At 31.5% G+C, this 22948-nt stretch overlaps 5 protein-coding genes across 8 annotated transcripts in view; 1 reads left to right on the top strand and 4 right to left on the bottom strand.

Moving 5' to 3' along the window:
• LOC125068052 (protein spinster) overlaps positions 1 to 6740 on the bottom strand; it is a 28593-nt gene extending 21853 nt beyond the window's left edge. For all 3 annotated transcript variants that reach the window (XM_047677033.1, XM_047677035.1, XM_047677034.1), the window contains exon 1: positions 6254 to 6740. In XM_047677033.1, coding sequence (XP_047532989.1) covers positions 6254 to 6458 — 205 coding nt within the window. In that variant the 5' untranslated portion in view covers positions 6459 to 6740. The remainder of the gene's footprint in view (positions 1 to 6253) is intronic.
• Positions 6741 to 7262: 522 nt separating this feature from the next.
• LOC125068264 (LDLR chaperone boca) lies at positions 7263 to 8462 on the top strand. Of its 2 annotated transcripts, none has more exons than XM_047677355.1 (4): positions 7263 to 7412; positions 7535 to 7676; positions 7744 to 7998; positions 8205 to 8462. In XM_047677355.1, exons 2-4 carry the CDS (start codon positions 7546 to 7548, stop codon positions 8377 to 8379), a joined length of 561 nt encoding a protein of 186 aa, XP_047533311.1. In that variant the 5' UTR covers positions 7263 to 7412; positions 7535 to 7545; the 3' UTR covers positions 8380 to 8462. The 2 variants fall into 2 exon arrangements, with proteins under 2 accessions (XP_047533311.1, XP_047533312.1); XM_047677356.1 differs by having other exon boundaries at positions 7313 to 7405.
• LOC125068263 (replication protein A 32 kDa subunit) lies at positions 8436 to 10770 on the bottom strand. The gene is made up of 6 exons (XM_047677353.1): positions 10532 to 10770; positions 10366 to 10451; positions 9993 to 10217; positions 9545 to 9730; positions 8788 to 8993; positions 8436 to 8619 (listed from the first exon to the last, which is right to left on the bottom strand). Exons 1-6 carry the CDS (start codon positions 10539 to 10541, stop codon positions 8532 to 8534), a joined length of 801 nt encoding a protein of 266 aa, XP_047533309.1. The 5' UTR covers positions 10542 to 10770; the 3' UTR covers positions 8436 to 8531.
• Positions 10771 to 12561: 1791 nt separating this feature from the next.
• LOC125068350 lies at positions 12562 to 13775 on the bottom strand. The gene is made up of 4 exons (XM_047677451.1): positions 13531 to 13775; positions 12996 to 13179; positions 12724 to 12855; positions 12562 to 12678 (listed from the first exon to the last, which is right to left on the bottom strand). The coding sequence occupies exons 1-4, from the start codon at positions 13605 to 13607 to the stop codon at positions 12562 to 12564; spliced, it is 510 nt and encodes a 169-aa protein (XP_047533407.1). The 5' UTR covers positions 13608 to 13775.
• A 4362-nt stretch (positions 13776 to 18137) lies between these two features.
• Positions 18138 to 22768, bottom strand: LOC125068262 (spindle assembly abnormal protein 6 homolog). The gene is made up of 12 exons (XM_047677352.1): positions 22512 to 22768; positions 22271 to 22434; positions 22035 to 22191; positions 21389 to 21574; positions 20462 to 20619; positions 19812 to 19971; positions 19465 to 19533; positions 19202 to 19345; positions 18880 to 19087; positions 18617 to 18794; positions 18438 to 18541; positions 18138 to 18359 (listed from the first exon to the last, which is right to left on the bottom strand). The coding sequence occupies exons 1-12, from the start codon at positions 22626 to 22628 to the stop codon at positions 18217 to 18219; spliced, it is 1788 nt and encodes a 595-aa protein (XP_047533308.1). The 5' UTR covers positions 22629 to 22768; the 3' UTR covers positions 18138 to 18216.
• Between the last annotated feature and the right edge of the window lie 180 nt (positions 22769 to 22948).

Genomic DNA, 22948 nt, shown 5'->3' on the forward strand with positions numbered 1-22948 from the left:
TGAATCGTTACAGTATACCACATTTTTAACCCCTCGACGGGCAGCCCGACCTACGCAACTGGGGCTTCCACATATTTCATTTATTAAATGATGTGTACACACCCGCACCCCATAATAATTTAACAAAATAGGAACAGCAGGAACCCTTTTATTACACAATATAAGTAACAACCCAAAAGTTTTTATGATTTAACCAATGATCATAAATTATAAGTGCAATATGCGTCATTCTAAAATTAGGCTTTGCGTTTTGATTAATTGTACAATGCACACGATTTAAAGAGATTTTTTTTTTTATTAGTATCTTCATCTATTACACAAAGATAGCTACTATACTTTTTACTAACGGTGCAAAAAAACTTGTAGAAAAATAGCGTAGATTAATTACTCAATAAGATCAATTGACACGAACGCATTCATAATGAAAAAAGCACGCGGCGTTAAAAAAGTCACGTAAAATACAGTAACGAATAATATTTAAAAAACTACAGGTCATGATAGAAAAGATTGTGAGACAGCATCGTTCGTCTCAACAATGAACTATTTTAAAAGATAAAAACGTCACGTTCATAGAATTATGCATGATGCGGCATTTTGTTGCGGGTACTAGAAAAAAAAACCTTGACTTGGAAAGTATTTTAGCTACACAGATACAATATGTAGTAAGTTATTTTCATTTTATTTATTAGTTAAAATAACTTGAGATTTTTTGTCTATGTAAAATAAGATTCAGGGATATTTATTAAAATACCATTGTCAAATAATTAAAAAAAAAATAGTATATGATCCAATAATGATTTTTATATTTTATTTACGCTTAAAATTATCAACTTCATAGATAATCTAAGATATCTATCGTCAAATTTGTCTTCAGGAAATATTCTTATCAGGAACATATTATCAATTCGAGAATTTCGTAAATCGCCTTAATCAATTATTAAATACCAATAAAAGAAACAACAATCAAATTATTTTTAATTATTTCGTGTTGAATGCATGTAAGACAGCGAGTGAGATGAATTAATACCAGACAAAATCGTGTTAAAAAGAAAAAGTACCAGTAAAAATATGATAATAAATATTTCACTCACATGAAACAAATAATTTGTTTGTAAGTTATAACACTTATAACTAACGACAAAACATGGATCTTAAATAAATAATGCTAGTGTTAATTAATATATATTTTATGTTATAAATTCTACTTGAAGCTACAATAATAGACATCAGTTTTAATCATTTAAATTATTTAGTTAATTTTGGTATGAAAAATTAAAACTATATTAAATATCTTCAGTAAATTTACCGACAAATAAAAAATATGTTGTTATAATATAAGTATTAATATAGAAAATTAATATCTATATAAACAAAAATAAATGTTTGTATGTACATACATATGCGGTTTTTAAGCTTCCATCGCCCGATTGTGATAAAACTTTGATAATTTTTGAACAAGATTTTTTTTCTTTGTATGTCCGGCAATACATACTTCTTAAATAGATATTTAATAGAAATACATTATAAATGTTCATCTTCGCTTTGTACATTTATTTGTAATCATATTAAATATAACGTTTACTTAAAAGAAAACGTGACACGATTCTCCTTGAATGGTTAGAAATATTTATTCTTAGTTAAGCAATAGCAATTACGTTATTAGCCGCATGAATTAAATACACTAATAAAAATCGTTTGTTCTGTAATCGAAATTGGAATACATCGTACCGCATGATAATTAAAACAAACTTTTCAATTAATTACAAAAAATTTAATCTAAAGACTTAACCATTAGCCTTGGAAACCCAGGTTGTTACATACTTGACGAAAGATAGTTTAATATTTGTTCAAACACATACCGCAAGATTTGTATAAATAGTTTAAACAAAACACGTACTGCTGCGTCATTTGCTTTTGTACGTACAAATTATTTTTAATCATAATATGTATGTGATGTTCCGATCGTCATATTGTCTAACAAATAGTAAAACTTCTCATATCTGTGACGTAACAAACACAGTGATTCATGATCCTTGACCTAAGCAATGTATCACCAAGATAACGAACAACAGATAATATAATAATAGCAATGACTTTCTCAGACGCATTGAATTTTTCAAAATGTTTACCGGGTAAAAAAAATTTACAATAGCCGATAATGACAATTTAAATCTACCTTAACGTTCATAAAACAATAACATTCTCTGACAGAAAATGATATGAGCAGATGCAAAGTATATCAAATATCTATAATTATCATTTATATTTTAAGACTTAATAACACCGGTAGTGAAATCTTTTTGTTCGTATGCATCTTACGTACTTATCACCTTATATGTCACCCTCGAACAGCTGCATTTTGGGACTTTACAGTGAAGATTGTAATCTAGATAACAGTAATTTAAGAGATCTCTACCGCAGATAGAACCCACGTGTAAACAGTGTGTTGATTGTTCCTCGGGGAAATCATCCGCCCTATGCAAATAGGGGCAAGCAACGTCTGTGCAATCAAACGATCTCACTTTATATATTTGTTTTGCACTTAACGCGCTTATCCCTATTCCAACCGTAATTACATAAGCAGGAATATGTATATTTAAAAAATACTATGTGCGTATGCTACGACAATTTTAAATTTAAATTAGTTTTATAAATAAAATGATCCTAATTTACTTAAACTAACCGTAGATCGTCGTTACAAAATTATGCACCGAGACTTCGACTTTATTCAATGAACCAGTTAAATACGTCATTTTTAAAAGGCCAAGACAAATAAATATAGTATTAAATGTTACGGCATAACACCGACGTGCGACGAGAGCAAAATAATTATATTTTTTAACTTTCCGTAGTCGAAGCCGCGACGTATGGAGCTTGTAATATATTTATTATATACTTAATAATAAAATGTTGCAATGGTTTCTATACTATTTTACATGTATAAAAAATTATGTGAATAAATAAGCTTTTCATACTATAAAACAGTTCACAAAAAAATTGTAAAAATTTTTTAATTTAAATTGCATAATATAATATCATAGGAACTATTCATTAACAGAATAAAGAACTTCTAAGAAGACCTTTCATAAGTAGGTACATTTAACCTATTATACCACGGCTTTTTTAAAAATTGTACAAACGATACAAGCCCCTAATTCCAGGCACACTCATTCACCATTATCATTAAATACCTTCTACATATTTAAAGGGACACATTGTATTCAGTGAAAGGGAGAAGCGGGCCTACGCACGTGATTCCACACTACAGATTAGTTCCCAGGATACGTGACATCGACCCTTCATGGGTGTTCGGACTGTTACAAATAGATTCGACATTACGTGGAAAACATTTTTGTTTAGATTCGAAGCAATAAAAATTGTTTATTTAATAATTAGGTTAAAACTGAATGCATTAATAAAGTTACATTTTTAAAAGCTTTTTATTTAACTTCAAATGTTTGTTTGTGTAGATCAATACTTGTTTGCTGGCTGGTTTTTTTACACTATCGGTGTAGATCTCGTGACAATACAATCCAAGAACATGAACGTCTATATACTAATTGACAAACATAATAATCGAATTAGAGATTATTTTAAAGCTTTTTTTTACTAAGACTAATTGTCTAAAAAACATTTATTTAGACAGATGTCGTTAAAAATGTTCGTAATTTAGTCTGTGGTTAAGACACAACATAATAAAACAAAATGCACGTATAATGTTCAATACTTAAAAATGGCTTAATGTTACGATGTCACGATCTATCCAAAAGTATACGCAAGTGATGTCATACAGATAAAAAAATAATCTCAAGTAATATGCATACTCATAAAATAGCTTAAAATGTCAACGGTATAGTTAACAAAGGTTTCGTCATTTAATTTCCCTTTAGACTAAGTATCATCTAAACGTCTAGAGATAATGTTATCCGAGTTGTTTTCAGAGTTAAGTTATCTATTAATCAGAGATTAAAATATTGCTTAACATGACGTAATATTAGACTTGTGGTGGCCTATTAAGATACGAAGTAATGAAATTCTGTGGTCAATTTTAGTTTTATATTTCACTAGCGCATTATACGTATCTCTAATATAAGAAAAAAGTAAAAAGACGAAAGTAACAGCGTTTAAATAATCCACGGCTGGGCTAAGGCCTTTCCGTTTTCGAAGTTTAAGAGTTAATTCTAACACGTTGCTCTAATTGTTTGATACACATGTAACAAGTGCATTTTCGCCTAACGATTACCTTCCTCGTCAAAAAAGAATCCGATTTTAAATCATCGGCTATCATCGACCAATGACCTTTCAGATTATAGTAAAAAAAATAATTACAATTATCAGAAATTGCCGGATAATGTATGCAATACCGATAAAACATTAATATGTTTATTTATAATATATACGTATTACATGAAAAAAAAACTCGAGCGAAATTTATGTGGGTAGTTATGTAGGTATATGTATGAGGATTAAAGACCACGAAGCAGTAAGCGTCCGCGCTCAGGGCTCTTTGAAATTGGTCATTTTGGCGTTGTATGAAACTTACTTTAATTAATCTTAATAAAGTACAACTAATTGGGCCTATTATTTCTATTTTGGCGTGTTATTTGTTTGTTCGCAATAATTATATGATAACAAAAAACTTATAAAAATATTCAAAATAACGAATGAAGCAAAATATTTAAGAACGCATTTCCCAAGAGGTGGAAATAAAAATTAGGATCGACACGACCACATCACATAATTGGATTGGATATCTGGCGGGTACAGTCACATCTTTCAAATTGGCCTTAATTTTCGTAAGTTTAATAAAATCGCTACGTACGTTTTTCGCATGTACATTTTCGGAATAGTCATTTGTCTGGTTTTGAAGATTGCACGTTTTATTTACGAAACTAGATTTCAGTTTTTTATTTTTTATTTTCAAAACAAATATTGTCTGTGACCTATCTAAAATGATATAATAATATTATCAAGTACATTTTGATAGTATTGAGATAATTTTTCTCATTGCAATAATATCTCATATAATCACAAAGAGACTGCATTCTCTGTAAATCTAGTTCATATTATTTCGTAAATTTTGTATATAAATTAACAAATATTGAGAAATTTGTTCATTTTTCGTCATGCATATGTGGTTTGAATAGTCATTATTATTTAAAAAGTGCATAAACTTCCCTGATCTTTTAACATAATTTTTAAGTTTACTTTCTAAGAATATATAAATTACTTTTTAAATAAAATGCTCTTCTATAAATACTTCTTATTAACTTAAGCATATTAGTTGAGCAAATCTGTATGTGAATTAAAAGCACAATTATAAACCAAAGATACCATCTTGCAAATCCATGATTTCTGGTTTATTTACAATATCCTTACAATTCTTGTAGTGCCAACATTTATGTGGGATAAGTAACCACACACTGTCAAGTGTCCAAATATTCTGATTTCCTAAATTAGTTAAAATAAAATTGTACTTAAATCATAATACATAACTAACTCACAATCTGATAAAGAATTTTAATTATTTTTGATTGTTATTATAATAAAGAATAAATATTCATACATTTCAAATTAACAAATATCTATACTAATTTAATTATAAGCTTTCGAACAGTATATCAGAAATATTTGAAAGACACAACAGTCGACCAAAATGTACTACAGATATTGTCCAAGTTGTTCGTATAGTGTATAAAAATTTAAGAGATAAAATATTTTGGCACTGATTACTAATGATTAAGATGTTAGTATTTGTTTGTAAACAAACCCTTAATAACATGTTATGGTGTCAAGCTAATTGCATAACAGTATAAACAATAAACACTAACATGAAAAACATATTTAACTCATATATTTCGGTCACTCTATTTTAATATACATAATAGGATATATTTTAATCGAATGCTCTTAGTAACATCACTGAATATAATAAAAAATAAAAATTATATCTTTCACGTAATTTAAGGCTTACACATTATATTATGCCAAAATATGTTCAACTTATCTCCTTAATCCCTTACCAAATATATGGCTGCAAGTACAGTTAAGTAAACTCAGATTTTTATCATAATTTTTTTTGCAGTTTCATATATTATGAAAATTAACATTAAATTAATTGATTTAAGTCTTACAGGGAACAAAATATTTCTTATTAGAATTAAATCACAGTTTATTTTTGTTAGTATTTTTAAAATTTTGTAAATTAACTCATTGGGTATCTGTTATAACTATCAATAAGGAGGACACTTACCAGCCAGGGTAAACCTATCCATATAGTTGATGAGGTTGACAAAACACAATACTCCGACTGTCATGTATTCGATGAAGCTGACATCGCTCAGATTATCTCGCCTCCTCGCCTGCTTCTCGTGCAACAGTGCCGTAGCAGAATCATTATCCCCATTTATCACCAACTGTTGATTTGATGTATTTGGAGTAATACTACTCTGGTCCATGATGCCCACCCCCAAACTTAAAAGTGACTAAGCTGTAACTGCAGTCCCAATCACTTGACCGTAACGAAACTTTTATTTTTTCTTTAAACTTAAGTCACTACACAAAATTAATAAGAAGCAATGAGAAACTGGTTATACAATTTAATTATATTATTGCACATATCAATCTTAATTATAGAGGGTTTAAAAAATTAAAACAATATACGACCGAAAAGATACCCGCCACAGTGACAACTAAATAAAGTAAAACCAAAAACGTCTAAAACCGGTGACGTGCTCTGACGTATACTTTCAAGATATAACTTTGAAGTTTTGGGAATCCAGTGTGACTTTATTCAATGACAGATACCAGAGACAAAATCTTGAAATCTCTATTTTAAGCTATCTTACGCAGGTGGGGAGTAAAGGGGAGAATCAATATTTTTTTTGTATTTTTTTTTTTAAGTTAAATCAATTGTTCTCAAGTATACTCAATTTACAATGAGCGCTTAAAAAAATGTCGTTCGTTTGTTATATATATATTTTTAGTGTATACATAGTGGATATTATTAATTTCATAATGAAACATTTTTATTTATCATTTTTAGTACATATATTTTTACGTAATATATGCTAGTCTAGTCACTTTTGCTGTTTATATACATCGCATGAAATAGTTTAAGAACTTTCAATTATTATATATAACCAGTAATTAAATTAAGTATAATTTGTCATTCTCAGTAATTCAATTTATTACAAACTGTTTGCTATCTTTTTTACTTTTAGTCGAAGTGATCACTGATCAGGCAGACAGATACTGTTATAATTGAGGTTTATCTATATAGTAACTGACTTATGTTAGCGAATGCTACTTTAAGTTTTAACCATAGAGAATATAAGACTGTATTACAATTTCAAACTACATATTTTTTATAAGGAAATTATAGCTATCCAGTTTATTAAGTAAGGTAAAAGGTTAGTCGTACTTGTTTTTTAAGTTTATCTTTCTCCTTAACCATTTTATCAGAAAATTTAATTGAAATTTATGCAAGTAGGTATTGCTTTCATCTTTTTTTAAACATTTGTTTCAATTTCAGGCACGTTTAACATGGCAAAATTGTTGTATATCATTATTTTAGTTTGCTTTAGCAGTTGTTTAAGTAAAAAATACAACGATGAAGAAAAGCCGGAATGGGCGAAGAAAGATATTCGTGACTTTAGCGATGCTGATATGGAACGGTATAGTAATATTTCGTATATGTACTTCCAAACCATACAAATATTATAATTATAAAACATTTTTTAGACTTTACGACCAATGGGAAGAAGATGATGAGCCATTGCCAGAAGACGAACAGCCGGAATACAAGCGTAAGCCACCTTCGATAGACTTAAATAATCTAGACATGTCAAACCCGGAATCTGTATTACAAGCGACAAAGAAAGGTCAGACTCTGATGATGTTTGTAACAGTTGCTAACAAACCTTCGAAAACAAGAACTGAAGAATTAACTAAGATTTGGCAAAGTGGTCTTTGGAGCAATCACATACAGGCTGAAAGGTTATCATAATTGTTTTTCTTTTTTAATTATTAACAACTGTTAAGAAACTTACTTCAAAGAATAACTTATTGATATGTTTTCTATATATTATATGCTATCTTGTTAATTTATATATATATTTATTGAAATTGAAGTTTTTTATAAATTATTGAATCATGTTTATTTCAAGATCAATGTTTTAATGTATATGATAATTTATTTGCAGATATCTTATAGATGATGATCGAGCAATATTTATGTTTAAAGATGGCTCTCAGGCATGGACAGCCAAAGAATATCTTATAGAGCAAGATGAACTCAAAGATGTTCAATTAGAAAGCCAAACATATGTTGGAAAAAATCCTGATGTAAAAAATAAAGCTGTAAGGGATGAGTTATAGATCTGCAATGCATTTTACTAATGCATATGAGGAAATATTATGGAAAATATTTCATGCATTTAATAAAACAGTGTTTTTGCAAATATATTTATTTTATTTAAGATAAAAAAATTAAATCATATTTTTCTTAACATTAGTTTCATTGGATATATTTAGAAGCACGCATCAGTAGCACGAAAATGTTCTTCATCAATTGTTGAATATATGTGTCCTTCACCCCACATCCATTCTAGGATATTTCTGAAAAACAAGACACATAAGTGATTTGGATTAATATTTCAATAGAAAATATTGTTTAATCTATTATCAATTAATAGTATACCTTAATTTGTAATAAATGTATAGAATTGTGTATAAATATGTAAAATAGGGAAAGTATGTATTATTTGTATTAATTCCTTTACATACCCGAATTCCACATTAGACATCCGATCTTTCAAGCTGGCATAAATGTCCTGCTTACTTATGCCTTGTTCAAGTGTAGAAGCACGAATTAGATTATACACCATCATTTGCCTTGCATTTAGTCCATTTACTGAAGCATTATCATTGATACCAACCATGGAATTAGCCGGCAATCCACTTGTAAATGTTGAATCCTCATTTGTTTTTGTCTATAACATTAATATTAAATTTCATATATAGTTATTTCAATTCATATTATATTATAAACATTGTTATTATCTTTCAGTATAAAAATATTTAAAACTGAACATACAACAACACAATAATCAAAGATAACAAAATAAAAGCACACAAATATCATTTCACATATTAATTGTGGTTTATTTTCCTTTACATTGATATTATTAATCATAATATATGTATGTTTTATGTACTTTATTTGTGTTTTAACTCATTTACATGTGGAAGATGTCAAAAAATAAACCTGCATGTCTATGAATATTTGCCAGTATTCACCTGCATTGAAGCAACATGGAATAAATAATAATCTTTTTCCTCAAAAGTTGATAAGTTCTAAGCCTTGTAGTGGGACACTAAGCCTTCCCGCAGGCCTAAACTGATATATTATTGGTTGATTTAAACAAATTATTAAATCATTAATAACTTCATTTGACAAAATTACATTATTTTACTCTTATTTTGTTATAATATAACTTTGAATGGAATTATTATACCATTTTATATAAAAGATAATACACACCTTCTTAGAATCAGCTTCCATTTTTAATTTGTTATTGATACATTGCAAATAGTGGAACGTAATAGCATTTACATCAGCAACTGGCATGATTTTAAAAGCCATTACAACTTTTTTGCCTTTATTGGTTTTTACATTTCCATAAACTTGTATGTAATCATTAACTTCAATTTTTGGCATGGATGTATCCTGTAAACCATATAAAAAACATATTTTTAACCCTTGTTCATTGCTTTATTGTATGTAACTCATCCTCTAATTAAATAAGGATGTAGTTACAATTAACTTTTTAAGACTATTTAAATCAAAAAAGTAATTGTAGCATGAAATAAATAATGAAATTGGGAAGTCTCTATTATGACACTATTATTTAATGGTAATGAGGAATTTTGGTTTGATGTGTTATTTTCGCAATTATGATTATTTATACTGGAATGATAGCACAACTTACAGCATCTTCATCCATAGCATCTTGTTCTAACCATAGAACTGCTCTCATTCTACCTGTTATGTCTTGTATAGTGTATGTTATTTTAGTGCTTTGAACTCTTATATTTTTGACTCTAGCAACAAGTGATACAATTTGTATTTCTGTTCCCCAAATCTTTATGCCTTCATCTCCGGAATGTAAAGCTTGTTTTATTACAATTGGAGCAGTGCGAGAAGCTCTTCTTCCCTACAACATAAATAGTATAAAAAAATAATGATGAAATCATTTCAACAAAATATATTATTTTTAAACCCAATTTCTGACTGGTGTGAACAAATTTGTATTTTAAAATACTTTAACTAGTTACCTAAAAATGTAAGTGTATATTACCTACCGTTTTGTTCTGTCCTTGGTTTGGTGTGGTGACATTTCCAAATTGATTTGGTGAATTAAAGAATCCACCACCAGCAACTGATTGGTCTAAAATATGAAACAATAAAATTTGCCTTAAACACAGTTATCATAATATTACAACGAGTCTGTACAAGTATTACACTTACCATTCCACATTTTGATAATAATAACTTGTATAAATGTATAAAACTGGTTTTTCTAAACAAATAACTACTAAATTGAGTGAACAAAGTTACTTGTTACAAGTGAAAAACTATAAAGTATAAACACTAGCTAGTATACAATAAATTTCCGGCGACAAAGATAGTTAAATAGTAGATAATTTTGAATACTTGAATATGACTCAATCTCGGTGGGAAATACGAAGTGACAGTATTCAGTATTACCATAATGACGATAGCATAAAAATGACTAACATTATAAAGAAATACATTAACATTGCTAAAAAACGTTAAATATAGGTACACCAAATATATTTTAGTTTTTATTTAAGAGAATCAAATATTGTACCCACTTATGATCCCTGCAAACTATTGCAGTTGAATGAGAACTGAGCAGTCATTTAGGAATTCGAAGCTACCTGATTAATGCGCGGATTGCAGAATTCCACACTTGCGCCCTGAACCTCTTTACTTGAAGCGCGACGCGTTTTTTTAAAAAATAATATATTATTACGTTTCATAAAATGTATCGAAATTAGACATTCTGTATTGTATTTTATTCAAGAAACCTTTACAATAAAGCGTTTTTGGATCGTCAATATTTATTATTAATCAACAGATTTACAATGCTGCTATTCTCGATTATTGTTCAATTAGCCCTGTGTCCAAAAAATATTATTTTAATGAATAATAAGAGTTATTGATTAATGTAGTCTTAATAACTTCTTAAATTGATTATATTTTCCGGCATCTTATTATATATGCATAAACCATTGCCCTAAAATTTTCTGTACCGTATGCAAGCGGAAATATGGGGTTATAAGTTTTTTTATTTTATTTCTTGTATTAATTAATAGGATGTATATAATCTGTATAAATATTATATTATCATAAATATATTGTAAAGCAGCCCTTAATCCACCTGTTTCTTTAAATTTTTTGCATAATGATGTCCTAAAACTAATATTGTAAATAGTTCAATTTCAATATCTTATTATTCTTTTTACTGTATATTTTGTATCGTTAGGTATGAAGACTATAAAATATTAAAGCATAGCATGAGTCAATTTATACGATAGACTTGATTCAATTAAATGGAAATCTTATTTTAATCAGTGGGTTATCCGTTGCGTTCGACCGATAGTCGATTTTTGGCCGAAAATTCGGCGCTTACCACAAACTAGATGGCAATCAAGCAGGAGGTTCCCCTTATGGAAGTGACTACCACACCCATGGAAATCTGCAACACCGGGGGGCTTGCAGGTGCGTTGCTAGCCTTTTAGGAAGGAATACGCTCTTTTTTTGAAGGTTCCCAAGTCGTATCGGTTCGGAAAAACCGCCGGCGAAAACTGGTTCCACAGATTGGTTGTGCGAGGCAGAAAATGACTTAAAAATCGTGCTGTTGTGGATTTTTAAGACATTTTTCACCATTATGCGTGGGTGTAAATTAAATGTAAGTTAATTAATTAAGGCTTTTTAAATTTCAGGTTTATGTGAGAAAACCACCAGCGCCATTACTAAAGGAGGTGAAATTGCTTCTTCCACATCTTTTTCACGGATTTTTAGAAACTATTATTATATTATATATGGCTATTAAGTTGGCTCAAGCTAGCCAACTTAATAGCCAGAGGCAATGATATTCTAATAAATAGATATGTTAATTGTTATACACTTACTAAACAACAGAAAAAAGAGTTCCGCGCCGGGGGCCGTTTTTTTACATTTCGCTACAAGTAAAAAGGAAAGCTTGATAAAAACAATAAGAATAAAAGAGACAACAAGATGTTTTAATTGCGTGTGAATGTAAACAAATATTATTCGGGCCACCAATCACCGCACGTTGCCATCATAGACTAACAAATTCATTAGGCAGAAGGTACAAACCACGTGTACAGAATTTGTAGCCGGGATTTATGCCTATATAACAAATAAATAGTATAAAAGGCAGGTGAAAAATTTAAGACGTTATAAAAAGAAAGAAATATAACAATCATACAATTTCGAAAAGATTGAATTTATTTCTTTTCTGTCTTTAAATTTAGTTGAGTAAGCTGTTCTTTCGAAATGTAATATTTTTTCTTTAAATCTTTCAATATCACGGTTATGTTGGCAACACGTTTCTTCAGTCTTTTATTTTGTTGAACTAGTACTTTGTTTTTTTTCTGCAACAGTTTTTTCTTGCATGTTAATTCACGTACGCGTTTTTTAAGTGCTGCTGTTCTGGGTGTTTCAAAAATATCTGCCATATCCGGTATGCTGACATTGTCGAGACTTGTCGGGGAGTTTTCAATATTTATATTGATGTGTTCCTGGGAAATAAAACAATGTAAGTAAAATATATCTCGTCACTATTTAGATAGGCTAGAAATATATATATATATATATATATATGATAATGAAATATATATATATATATATATTTCATTTAGTTTTTTTCTCTTTTTATTACATCTATAACAGGAACAGCGTCCTTTTTGAGAAGTGTACGACCTTTGGTTGATGAATATTTATCGGTAGCTTCGAAATGATTGCTACAAATTCTACTACTTTTTGAAGGCGTCCAACTGCATTCACTTCTTTGTTTACGAACAATTGCGATCCATTCTTGAAGCTGAATCTCAGAAGTTGGAAACCTACGAAAAGACGGTAAATAGTCAAACTCGCTGTTGTCACACAGTAAGGTAGTATAAACAATTTATTTCACTGTTTACGAACAATAGCGATCCACTCTTAAAGCCTGATTTCAGTGGTAGCTTTATTTTACCATATTATGTCAATGGTTAACTATTTATATTTTCTTTACATATATTCGACAAATTTAATTTATAATTAAGTGTATCAAACAAAATTATAAAATGGTTATTAAAAGCAAAAGAGAACTCTGGAGTGAATATGACTTTACTGCCTAATATTCGCATCTGTACTTTTATTCTAATTTCGGAACGCATGCATCCTAAAATGCAAAATACATATTGCTTACTTACATGTGGTATGAGATCCCTTGTGTTTTATCAACTTTGGTATCGTAATTGGTGCACTTTCTAAATAAACATGATGGCATTTTGGATAGTTATTACGAGAAGCGCGAAACGTATTACTCGTTGTCGTGCGCGACACAGACTAAAAAAATACGTCCCTAATAGGACGTTTTCTAGTCTTCACCTTTTGCGCGTTTATAACATATCTGTTTACTAGAACATCATTGGCCCGAGGTAAAATAACTGTGAACGGACTATATAAGTATTAACACTTAGTGACTTAACAGTCACTTACACAAGTTACACACACTGTATGAGCGTTGCAGAACTATCGATAGTTGACTTCGAAAATTATTCAGGATATCGATAATGTCGTATTGATCAATACTATCGATAGTATCTATAGCTCTCCGTGAGCAATACTATCGATATTATCGATAGTATCGCTAGCTCTCTTTTAGCAATACTATTGGTAGTAGCGATACTATTGCTACTATCGATAGTATCGATAGTTTTGGACTATCGATAGCCAGCGATTTTTTGATAGTATTGATTTTTTAATGTAAGTAATGTATTCGTAATGTATTCTAATCGCTACACTCAAGATTACTACAAAAGTTTCATTGTAACGCCACCGTACTCCCTAAAAGGTTTTTAATGTTATGAGCATTTATTAATGTTTATTCATAAATCAAACACAAAAAATATTGGCAATATTTTTCACATTAAAATTTTTCATTATTCCTTATTCCGCACAAAATGTCTTAATTCTAAAAACAAATATTGTGGTAAATTAAATTCATTTATATAAAAATTTACACTATTGTTGGCCTACTAAATTATTTATCTTGAGAAAGGAATAATATCGGAAATTACTGGCTATCGATAGCACAAAACTATCGATAGTTTAGGTTAAAAGTAATGGTTTTTGCAAAACTATCGATAGTATTAATAGTATTGCCACTATCGATAGTATTGACACGTGACAATACTATCGATAGTATCGCTTACACCTTAACTATCGATAGTCTATCGATAGTAGACTATCGATATGCAACACTACTGTGTATAACAACACATATAGATACAATTAGGGACATTGAGGGAATCAGAAGCAGTTCTTCAAAATGATGTTGATATCTTGTTGTTTTTTTTCTTTACAATTACAAAATTATAATATATTTTTTTAAATAAAATATTAAGGACGATTGCGAGGCTCGGGGCGGTAGGTCTTTGCGAGGCCCCCTGTCCTCAGTGAAAAGTATGTATGTCATTCGAAAGTACGTCTCGTTGTTTGGTTTAGGTATTTGTTATGTTTGACGAGAGATGATAAAGTTATACAAATAAATAAAAATTGTGTACTTTTAAAATATTTACATCGAAAGAATTACAAAATTAACAAATAAAGAAATTATAATTTTTTAAATTGATGTTTTTGGAGTCTACCTTAGACCAAAATCTTCAATTAAAGCATGGGCCGAAAACTATGCGATTCAAAAACCGATCATCAAGTGTTTCGAGGCGCGATATATTACGTTCTGAATTAATGAATTAGTTAACTGAATTTATTTAAATTTACTGTTATTTTATAACCTTAATAAATAATTAGGGATCAAAAAGAAAAGTAAAAAAAAAAAAATCTATTTCAATTTTACTTGGATTTTTGCGCGAGGCCCCGGGCGATTGCCCCCGTTCGCCACCCCCTAAGGCCGCCGCTGAAAATCACCATACAAACTCTCATCTCCACTTTAGATATTTGTTTATAAATTATCCCTTAGTGCTTAACTAATTCCCGAGACATTTTGGGAGAGGCCTATGTCTAGCAGTGGATTGTGATTGGCTTATGGTGCACCCAACAGTTAGTTTAGGTTGTGCAATGAATTGTATGTCAATTAGTCATAAAATGATATTAATTGATGACTTACAAATTTTAAAATTCTGACTTATTAACAATAAAGCGTTAGTTAGTTTTTTTGAAGATATTTGCACATTTGCTGTGCTTAATTCATTCACATGGCCACATGATGTACCTTTTGCATTCTTATTCTTACATCATAATTCTTACATCAATTTGTAAGTGGTAGTGCCACACTGCATACCTTCGGGTTGCAGCCGAATGGGCCGGCACGCCCGAGGAAGTACCACTCTCTCTCGGACGTGCTAACGCTCGGATCATCCAGCGAGAAACAAACCTGCCCCCATGGGTAGGAGGCAAAGAAAGACCGCATCCCATCCCAATCCACTGACTTGTAGTGCCACAAGCGGCGGCAGCCCATGAAACGAGGTCGTGAGTACCGCATAACCGGAACTGTACTCCCGAACGAGACAGTGGTCCGACGAGCCCAGAGGGGGATCGACGATAACCTGATAGCTATCCGGATGAGAAGTCAGCAGAAGGTCCAACAGGGAAGGTGTATGATCCTCCACGTCCGGTATTCGCGTTGGCGAGTTGACCAGTTGTGTCAAATCATATGCTAAAGCGAAGTCGAGAACAGATCTACCCGCATGATCAGTAGTACGTGATCCAAGCCATTTGGCATGGTGGGCATTAAAATCACCAAGAACCACGATCGCCGACGACGACGACGACGTGCTCAACCAGTCGGTCGGTTTCGGCATTACCGCTATGGGACCTATAAAGGCAAGCGTAGATTCGCGGATGGTCGTCACAATCTACACGCAGCCAGATAATTGATAGGTCCTGTCCTTCAAGGCTGCCGAGGCGTCGAGAGCAGATACCATCTCTGACGTAAACGCACACCCCAGCTCGTGGTACAAAGGAATGTTCCAATTTATACCCGGGGTAGGAAAGAGAAGTCGTATCGGCAGGAGAAGATATCTGAGTCTCGGTAAGAAAGAGCAAGGCCGGCTTCGCCGTCTCAAGGTGAAAGTGGACGGCGTTCAAGTTCGAGTTGTCCCCTTATGTTTATGGGGCAATTTTGGCGAGCGCAAAATTGCCCCCCCCAGAATTCGGAGGGCAGCCTGGGCATCCCTGCTCAGGTGGTGTACGTCCTGAGCATGGATGCCCAGAGAGGGATTCTCCATCGCAGTCGCTGATGGTACCCTCCTGGGGTATTATAACTAAATTCTGCACAACCATCATGTTTGGGGGGGGGGATCGGGCCTCCGGGACTCTCACATACCATACATAGACGAAACGCGGTAGCATAGCTACCACTTCACGCCGATTTTAAGTGAGAGAGTGGTACTTCCCCTGGCGTGCCGGCCCATTCGGCTGCAACCCGAAGGTATGCAGTGTGGCACTACCACTTACACTGTTGCCGATGTGGTGCTTCAAGGTATGGAACTGTTCATTCCGTATTATATTCCGTATACTCATAAATGGGCGGATGCAGTTGAGAGCAAGGGGGAGGCATTAGCAGCCAGTCTGGACATAGCGAAGGCCTTCGATCGCGGCTTCCCGGGAAATTATGCAATTGGATTACCAGCTTTTTGGCAGATCGGAGCATCAAGGTCGTTGTCGACGGTGCATGCTCTGACCAATAATTCGTCTACGCTGGTGTTCCACAAGGCTGCGTTCTGTCACCCACTCTGTTTCTTCTGCATATCAATGACTTGTTGCAAATCAAGAACATTCACTGCTATGCTGACGACAGTACCGTTGACACCTCAAAGGTGTATGAGGTGTCAACGGTACTGTCGTCTGCGTCCGGTGTCGGCCGGTGGGCCGTGCTAATATTTCTCGGGAAAACGTCGAAGAAAACCGCAACAAACTTGTGTCTGAAATCGAGTCTTCGTTAAACGAAGTCTCGAACTGGGGCCGGCTAAGCCTAGTCCATTTCAATCCCAAAAAAACGCAAGTTTGCGCGTTAACCGCCAAAAAAACACCATTCGTCGTATCTCCACGATTCGAGAACATTCCGATAGCCGCCACAGCTAGAATCGGAATACTTGGCGATGATATTTCGAGCCTTATTCAGTTCCGCGGTCAATTGGAAGGCAAAGCCAGATTGGCATTAAAAAAAGCTTGGTGTGCTCAGCAAGGCAAGACAGTATTTCACGTCGGCCCATCGCCTAAGACTATACAAGGCGCAAATTCGGCCTCACATGGAGTACTGCTCTCACCTCTGGGCGGGTGCTCCCCAGTACCAGCTCCTTCCATTTGACCGTATCCAACGTAGAGCAGCTCGAATTATCGACGATCAAGCCCGTTCTGATCTGCTCGATCCTTTGGCTTTGCGTAGAGATGTTAGATCACTCTGCATCTTCTACCGAATTTTCCACGGGGAGTGTTCCGAGGAATTGTTTGGATTAATCCCGGCAGCTGAATTTCACCCTCGGACATCTCGTCAAAATTCTAAATTTCACCCGCACCACTTAGATGTCTGTAAATCCACAACAGCGCGATTTTTAAGGCATTTTCTGCCTCGCACAACCACTCTGTGGAACCAGCTTTCGCCGGCGGTTTTTCCGAACCGATACGACTTGGGAACCTTCAAGAAAAGAGCGTACTTATTTCTTAAAGGCCAGCAACGCACCTGTAACCCCCCTGGTGTTGCAGATGTCCATGGGCGGTGGTAATCACTTTCCATCAGGTGAGCCTCCTGCTCGTTTGCCCACTATAACATAAAAAAAAAAAAAGTTGAAACGGGATCATATTGAGATGAGTTTATGGAAATGACCATTTGTTTATATTGTATTTACATATTTTACAATTTTTTTTTTTACAAATCATGGAAAATATGCAGAGATTGGTGTGGCTCGATATGTTGCTGCCCTAGAAGATTTTTTTTCTCTATAATCAACTTTTGGCAACTCAATACATTTGTTTTCTTTGCCCTTCTTGTTAAGAGTTGAAGTTGGCCTTTGAATATCTAAAAGAAATGTTCGAAGTTATATTATATTAAAATGACTTATTTCAATATTTAGCTATGTTAGTTTTATCATTATACCTTTACGTAGTGCTTGATTTTCTTCTGTTGAAGGTTCTAAATATTTCGGATCTAATCCTTTTTTATTTTGTGCAGAAGGCTGAGGACTTTCATCAATACTCAACCTAAGAGAGAAGTCCTAATTAGTATGATTGACATATTTGACTTATATACATTATTTAAAAACTATTTATACTTACAATTTAGATGTGGCATAAAAATTTATAGATTCATCTGTACCTTGAGATGAATTGTTGTGAATATTTTTTGTTTGTGAGTATGGAGTTGAACTCCCTGTTTGAAGTCCTTTTTGACTTTTATTTTGCATATAGTCTGTGGCATCAATTCCTTCCATCTTTTTGTGAAGCCACTGAATTACTATAAGAAAAAAAATTTACAGTCTTCGTCATCGCATTTTACAAACAGTCGTATTATATTATTATCTTTGTCATTTTTATATTACCCATATTGTTATTTTTTATTGTTTCATCACGGTCTCGGAGAGCTTGTTCGTTGCTATTATTTTTTTCCTTAAGAGAATCAAGTTCTTTACGAAGTTTGTCAAGACTTTCTTTTGTTACAGCTAATTCAGATCGTAAATCTTGTATCTCCTTCATATTACGTTCAATAACTTTTTCTTGTTCTAGTGCAATAGCAGTTCTACATAGAAGCTTTTAAAAGAAATAAATAAGTTACATTTGGTTTATATTAATAAAAATTAGTTGAAATATAAAGCAGTATTTAATAATAAGTTAAGTGAACTAAGAAATTAATACATGAAATACCTTGTCTTTCATTTCAATTATATCATTGTTTTGCTTCGATATAATCTGATTAGCTTTTAACAGCTGTTCTGTTGTGGACTGTGCTGCTTCATTATTTTTACTTGCCAATGATTCACTTATTGTCAATCTTCTTTCTAAGCTACCCTGGAATTAAACGAATATAAGTTTTCACATTGTTAATTTTTATTAATTTATTATGTAAAACTAAGTTAATAATTATTAAATATAATAAATAATTTTAAATGTAGACTAAGTTTAATCACCTTTTCCATTTTTAGTGTCTGTATGTTTTCATTCAATTCTTTTATTACATCCGAATTGTCTTTAGCTACCTGTAAACATATATTACATTGCTTAAAAAAATGTTTATAGAAAACATATAAAGATTAAACTTAAAATTAAATATTTTTCAGTACTATTTTTGGTCTATGAAAGTAAAATAAAATTATTGCGAAAACATTCAAGACTATGTATCATAAAATAACTGTTAGCATTGTGTGTTAAAATACATGCACAACATTTAATTTAATTTAGTATTACATTTAACATATTTAAATTTGAAATGTGTTCCAACTAACTCTATCTCAATAAAAAGAAGACATAAAAATACCTTTTCCAAATAATTTGATTTTGAGCAAAACTGATTGACTTGTTTTTCTTTTTCAATAATGTCTCGCTCTAAAGCTGCATTCTTTGCTTTGAGTGTGGCAACCTCAATATGAGATTTTTGTACTTCTTTTTCTAGTAATGTCAATCTTTGGGCTTTGTCACTGAAATTCAATTATGTAATCATTTACTAACAAATTAGATCAATGATTTTTAGGAGTACAGAAGAGACATTTTAAAATAATAATTGATCTGTTTTTAAGTTAAAATTACTTTGCATTAGCATTAGTTAATGCAAAGTAATTTTAACTTTGATTTGGATTTAATTAAATTGAGGAAATATGACAATAATATTCTGCTATTTGAAGATTGAAATTAAACCCAAAATTCTACATAAATATGAGACACATCTGAGTATTAATAATCAAATCAATTAATTAAAGAATGTTGTCCTTAATTTTAAAGATCAGAAAATTTCCTCTATATTCTTATTAATTTATTAATAAACATATTCAATTTAAAATAAAATATCCCTTACAGAAGCATAATAAAAAAAATAACTTAACTAAAAAAATAAAAATTAAAATAAAATATAAATAATTTCATCAAAAATATTTACTTCTTTTGTTGATAAAACAGTGCTCACATCATTACCTTATTTGATTCTCAAGTTGTCTGGTATTATCTTGCAATTGTTTATTGAGGTAACTTAAGTCATCTATCTGCTTTTCTTTTTTGTTAATGGTTTCTTGAGCTGTATTAAGCAGACTCTTTGTATGATTATCATTATTCATTTGCCACTGAACTTTCTCCTTAAAATACACACTATGTATAAGAAATTGTTTATGATTATATAACAACAGCTGATTTCTATTAAATTAAAGAGGCATTTAATATTGCCAAATAAATTATAGTTTGATATATAAGTAATAAATGTTTACCAAACTTTTGATACTGTGTTTTATTTTTATTTCATTTAACACCATTAAAATGACTTTTATAAAGTTTTGTATAGCACAAATAGGAATTTAAAAAAGGAATCTTTTATTTTAACTAATAAAGCAGCAGCATTTGTACACATTAATGCTAATAAATATTTTACTTTAGCTCTTTGCCCAATGAGAGAATTTTTTTATTTATATTTGTCCTGAAATATTTCAAATAAATTATATTGAATATTTTATTAAAAGCCGAGATGGCCCAGTGGTTAGAACGCGTGCATCTTAACTGATGATTTCGGGTTCAAACCCAGACAGGCACCACTGAATTTTCAATTTGTGTTTATAATTCATCTCGTACTCGGCGGTGAAGGAAAACATAGTGAGGAAATGTGTCTAATTTCAACGAAATTCTGCCACATGTGTATTCTGCCACATTTTCCACCACGCTGCTCCAATGCGGGTTGCATTGGAGCAGCGTGGTGGAATATGCTCCAAACCTTCTCCTCAAAGGGAGAGAAGGCCTTTAGCCCAGCAGTGGGAAAATTTACAGGCTGCTAATGCTAATGCTAATGAATATTTTATTAAAGCTGAATCATTTGTGCTATTCGCTTAGGACCAGTATTGTATTTGTAATGTGTACCTGGGCTATGCGATCTTTTTCTAGTTTCATGGCTTCCTGAAACTCTTTTTCGTGTCTTAGTTTATCTTCTTCCATTTTGCTAACAGTTAAAGTTAGATCGTGAACTTTTGCTTCCATGTTTGAATATTTTTCATTCCACATCATTTCATTTGAAGAAGCTAAACCTTTAAGGTTTGTTAGTGACTTCTGTAAGTGGAAATAAATGTGTTAATAATAACAAATATTTAAAGCAATAATAAAATCAAAATATATAAATTTATAGAACATGTAAATTTAACCCAAAGATCACAGGTGAAAACAGGGATAGAATTTAAGCAGTAATTTTACAACTAAATTGATACCGAAAAGATACATCATCTTTTGGGTATCATCTAAAAATAGAAGTTTTATTTGCAAGGCTATTTTCTTATGGGTCCAACAATGGTAGAGGTTCAATAAACCTCTTGTAATCTAATCCTGGGTGAAAATATTAACGTGCATATTAGTGTTGTCTTATAATTACTTTTTATTTCTATAAAAAACCCAAAATATGCCACCACCAGCAGGCAGTCAGGCAGGCAGTCAAATAATAGCATGCTATAGGCTAAGTATATCTCCTTATGAGAAGTTAATCAACCAAATTTGTTAAACCTAAAAATATACATACTTTTAACTCTCCTATAGTTTCAGCCATATGCTGTTTCACTTCATTATCACTGGCCGGGCCTGTCTTAAGACACAAATGAATTAATCGTCTGAATTCATTGTGCTCCACCACTTCAAAGTTGTACTGAATTGGTGTAATTTGTTGTATAATGAGGAACCTAATAATTATAAAGATATTTGAATATGAACATAAAATTTTAATAATTTAAGCAATAAATGTTATATTAAGCAGCTTACATATTATTTGTTGCACACTGCTGTAATAATCTAACAACTTGAGATGGAAAATTATCAAAATCAATAAGAAGTCCTTGTTGTTTCTTTAATTCTTCATAGTCACAACGTGTTAAGTTAATTTTGCACAAAAAAGCAGGATCATCATCATCAGATAACGTCAATCTCTGTAATGTATTTAGAGCAGTTGTTAATAGAAACAAAGTATTTTTTTTTTTATTTAAAATGTTTACGATGTACTTACTAAAGTATCAGTCTGAAAAATTTTATCAACTGTTATTGTGATATCTTTTTTACTTTCATCGAATCCTCTTTTAAAGGAAATAAAATATTTCCCTTTATGGAAAGTTTTGAAGACCATTTCTATTGGTATTAATTTGTATGAAAACCAATTAATAGTAATCAAACTATGTTGGTAGTATGTAGTTGGTATGGTAAAAAAGTTAAATTCAATTATTTGTGATTGATATTTAAAATGTTATCACAATACAACGGCTTCTGAGCCTGTGTCAAATAATATTTTACTGTTGTCAATGTCATTTAAATTATTTTGACGTGAAGAATTGGAGTCTACACATAAATTTATATGCTTGCATAAGTTGCATAATTTAATTCCATAAAATCTATTAGCTCCTAAATATTCAATGCATTTTGCAGTATTTAAAAAAAAAAAAACATCAT

Source organism: Vanessa atalanta, chromosome 13 (assembly GCF_905147765.1).
Source record: "Vanessa atalanta chromosome 13, ilVanAtal1.2, whole genome shotgun sequence".
Lineage (NCBI taxonomy): Eukaryota > Metazoa > Arthropoda > Insecta > Lepidoptera > Nymphalidae > Vanessa > Vanessa atalanta.

What these genes read in the sequence shown, in the direction of transcription:
- LOC125068263 (XM_047677353.1), bottom strand. An exon ending in ACCAAGGACAGAACAAAACG is followed by an intron (nt 10,218 to 10,365) that starts GTAGGTAATATA and finishes TTTATGTTGTAG; the next exon opens with GGAAGAAGAGCTTCTCGCAC. An exon ending in ATGTCTAATGTGGAATTCGG is followed by an intron (nt 8,620 to 8,787) that starts GTATGTAAAGGA and finishes CTTGTTTTTCAG; the next exon opens with AAATATCCTAGAATGGATGT.
- LOC125068262 (XM_047677352.1), bottom strand. Translation starts at nt 22,628, where the DNA reads ATGGTCTTCAAAACTTTCCATAAAGGGAAATATTTTATTTCCTTTAAA. An exon ending in CAGTGTGCAACAAATAATAT is followed by an intron (nt 22,192 to 22,270) that starts GTAAGCTGCTTA and finishes TATAATTATTAG; the next exon opens with GTTCCTCATTATACAACAAA. An exon ending in AAATCAAGCACTACGTAAAG is followed by an intron (nt 18,360 to 18,437) that starts GTATAATGATAA and finishes CATTTCTTTTAG; the next exon opens with ATATTCAAAGGCCAACTTCA.
- LOC125068264 (XM_047677355.1), top strand. Translation starts at nt 7,546, where the DNA reads ATGGCAAAATTGTTGTATATCATTATTTTAGTTTGCTTTAGCAGTTGT. An exon ending in AGCGATGCTGATATGGAACG is followed by an intron (nt 7,677 to 7,743) that starts GTATAGTAATAT and finishes AACATTTTTTAG; the next exon opens with ACTTTACGACCAATGGGAAG. An exon ending in AATCACATACAGGCTGAAAG is followed by an intron (nt 7,999 to 8,204) that starts GTTATCATAATT and finishes ATTTATTTGCAG; the next exon opens with ATATCTTATAGATGATGATC.
- LOC125068350 (XM_047677451.1), bottom strand. Translation starts at nt 13,607, where the DNA reads ATGCCATCATGTTTATTTAGAAAGTGCACCAATTACGATACCAAAGTT. An exon ending in CAAGGGATCTCATACCACAT is followed by an intron (nt 13,180 to 13,530) that starts GTAAGTAAGCAA and finishes GTCTTTTCGTAG; the next exon opens with GTTTCCAACTTCTGAGATTC. An exon ending in TACGTGAATTAACATGCAAG is followed by an intron (nt 12,679 to 12,723) that starts AAAAAACTGTTG and finishes GTTCAACAAAAT; the next exon opens with AAAAGACTGAAGAAACGTGT.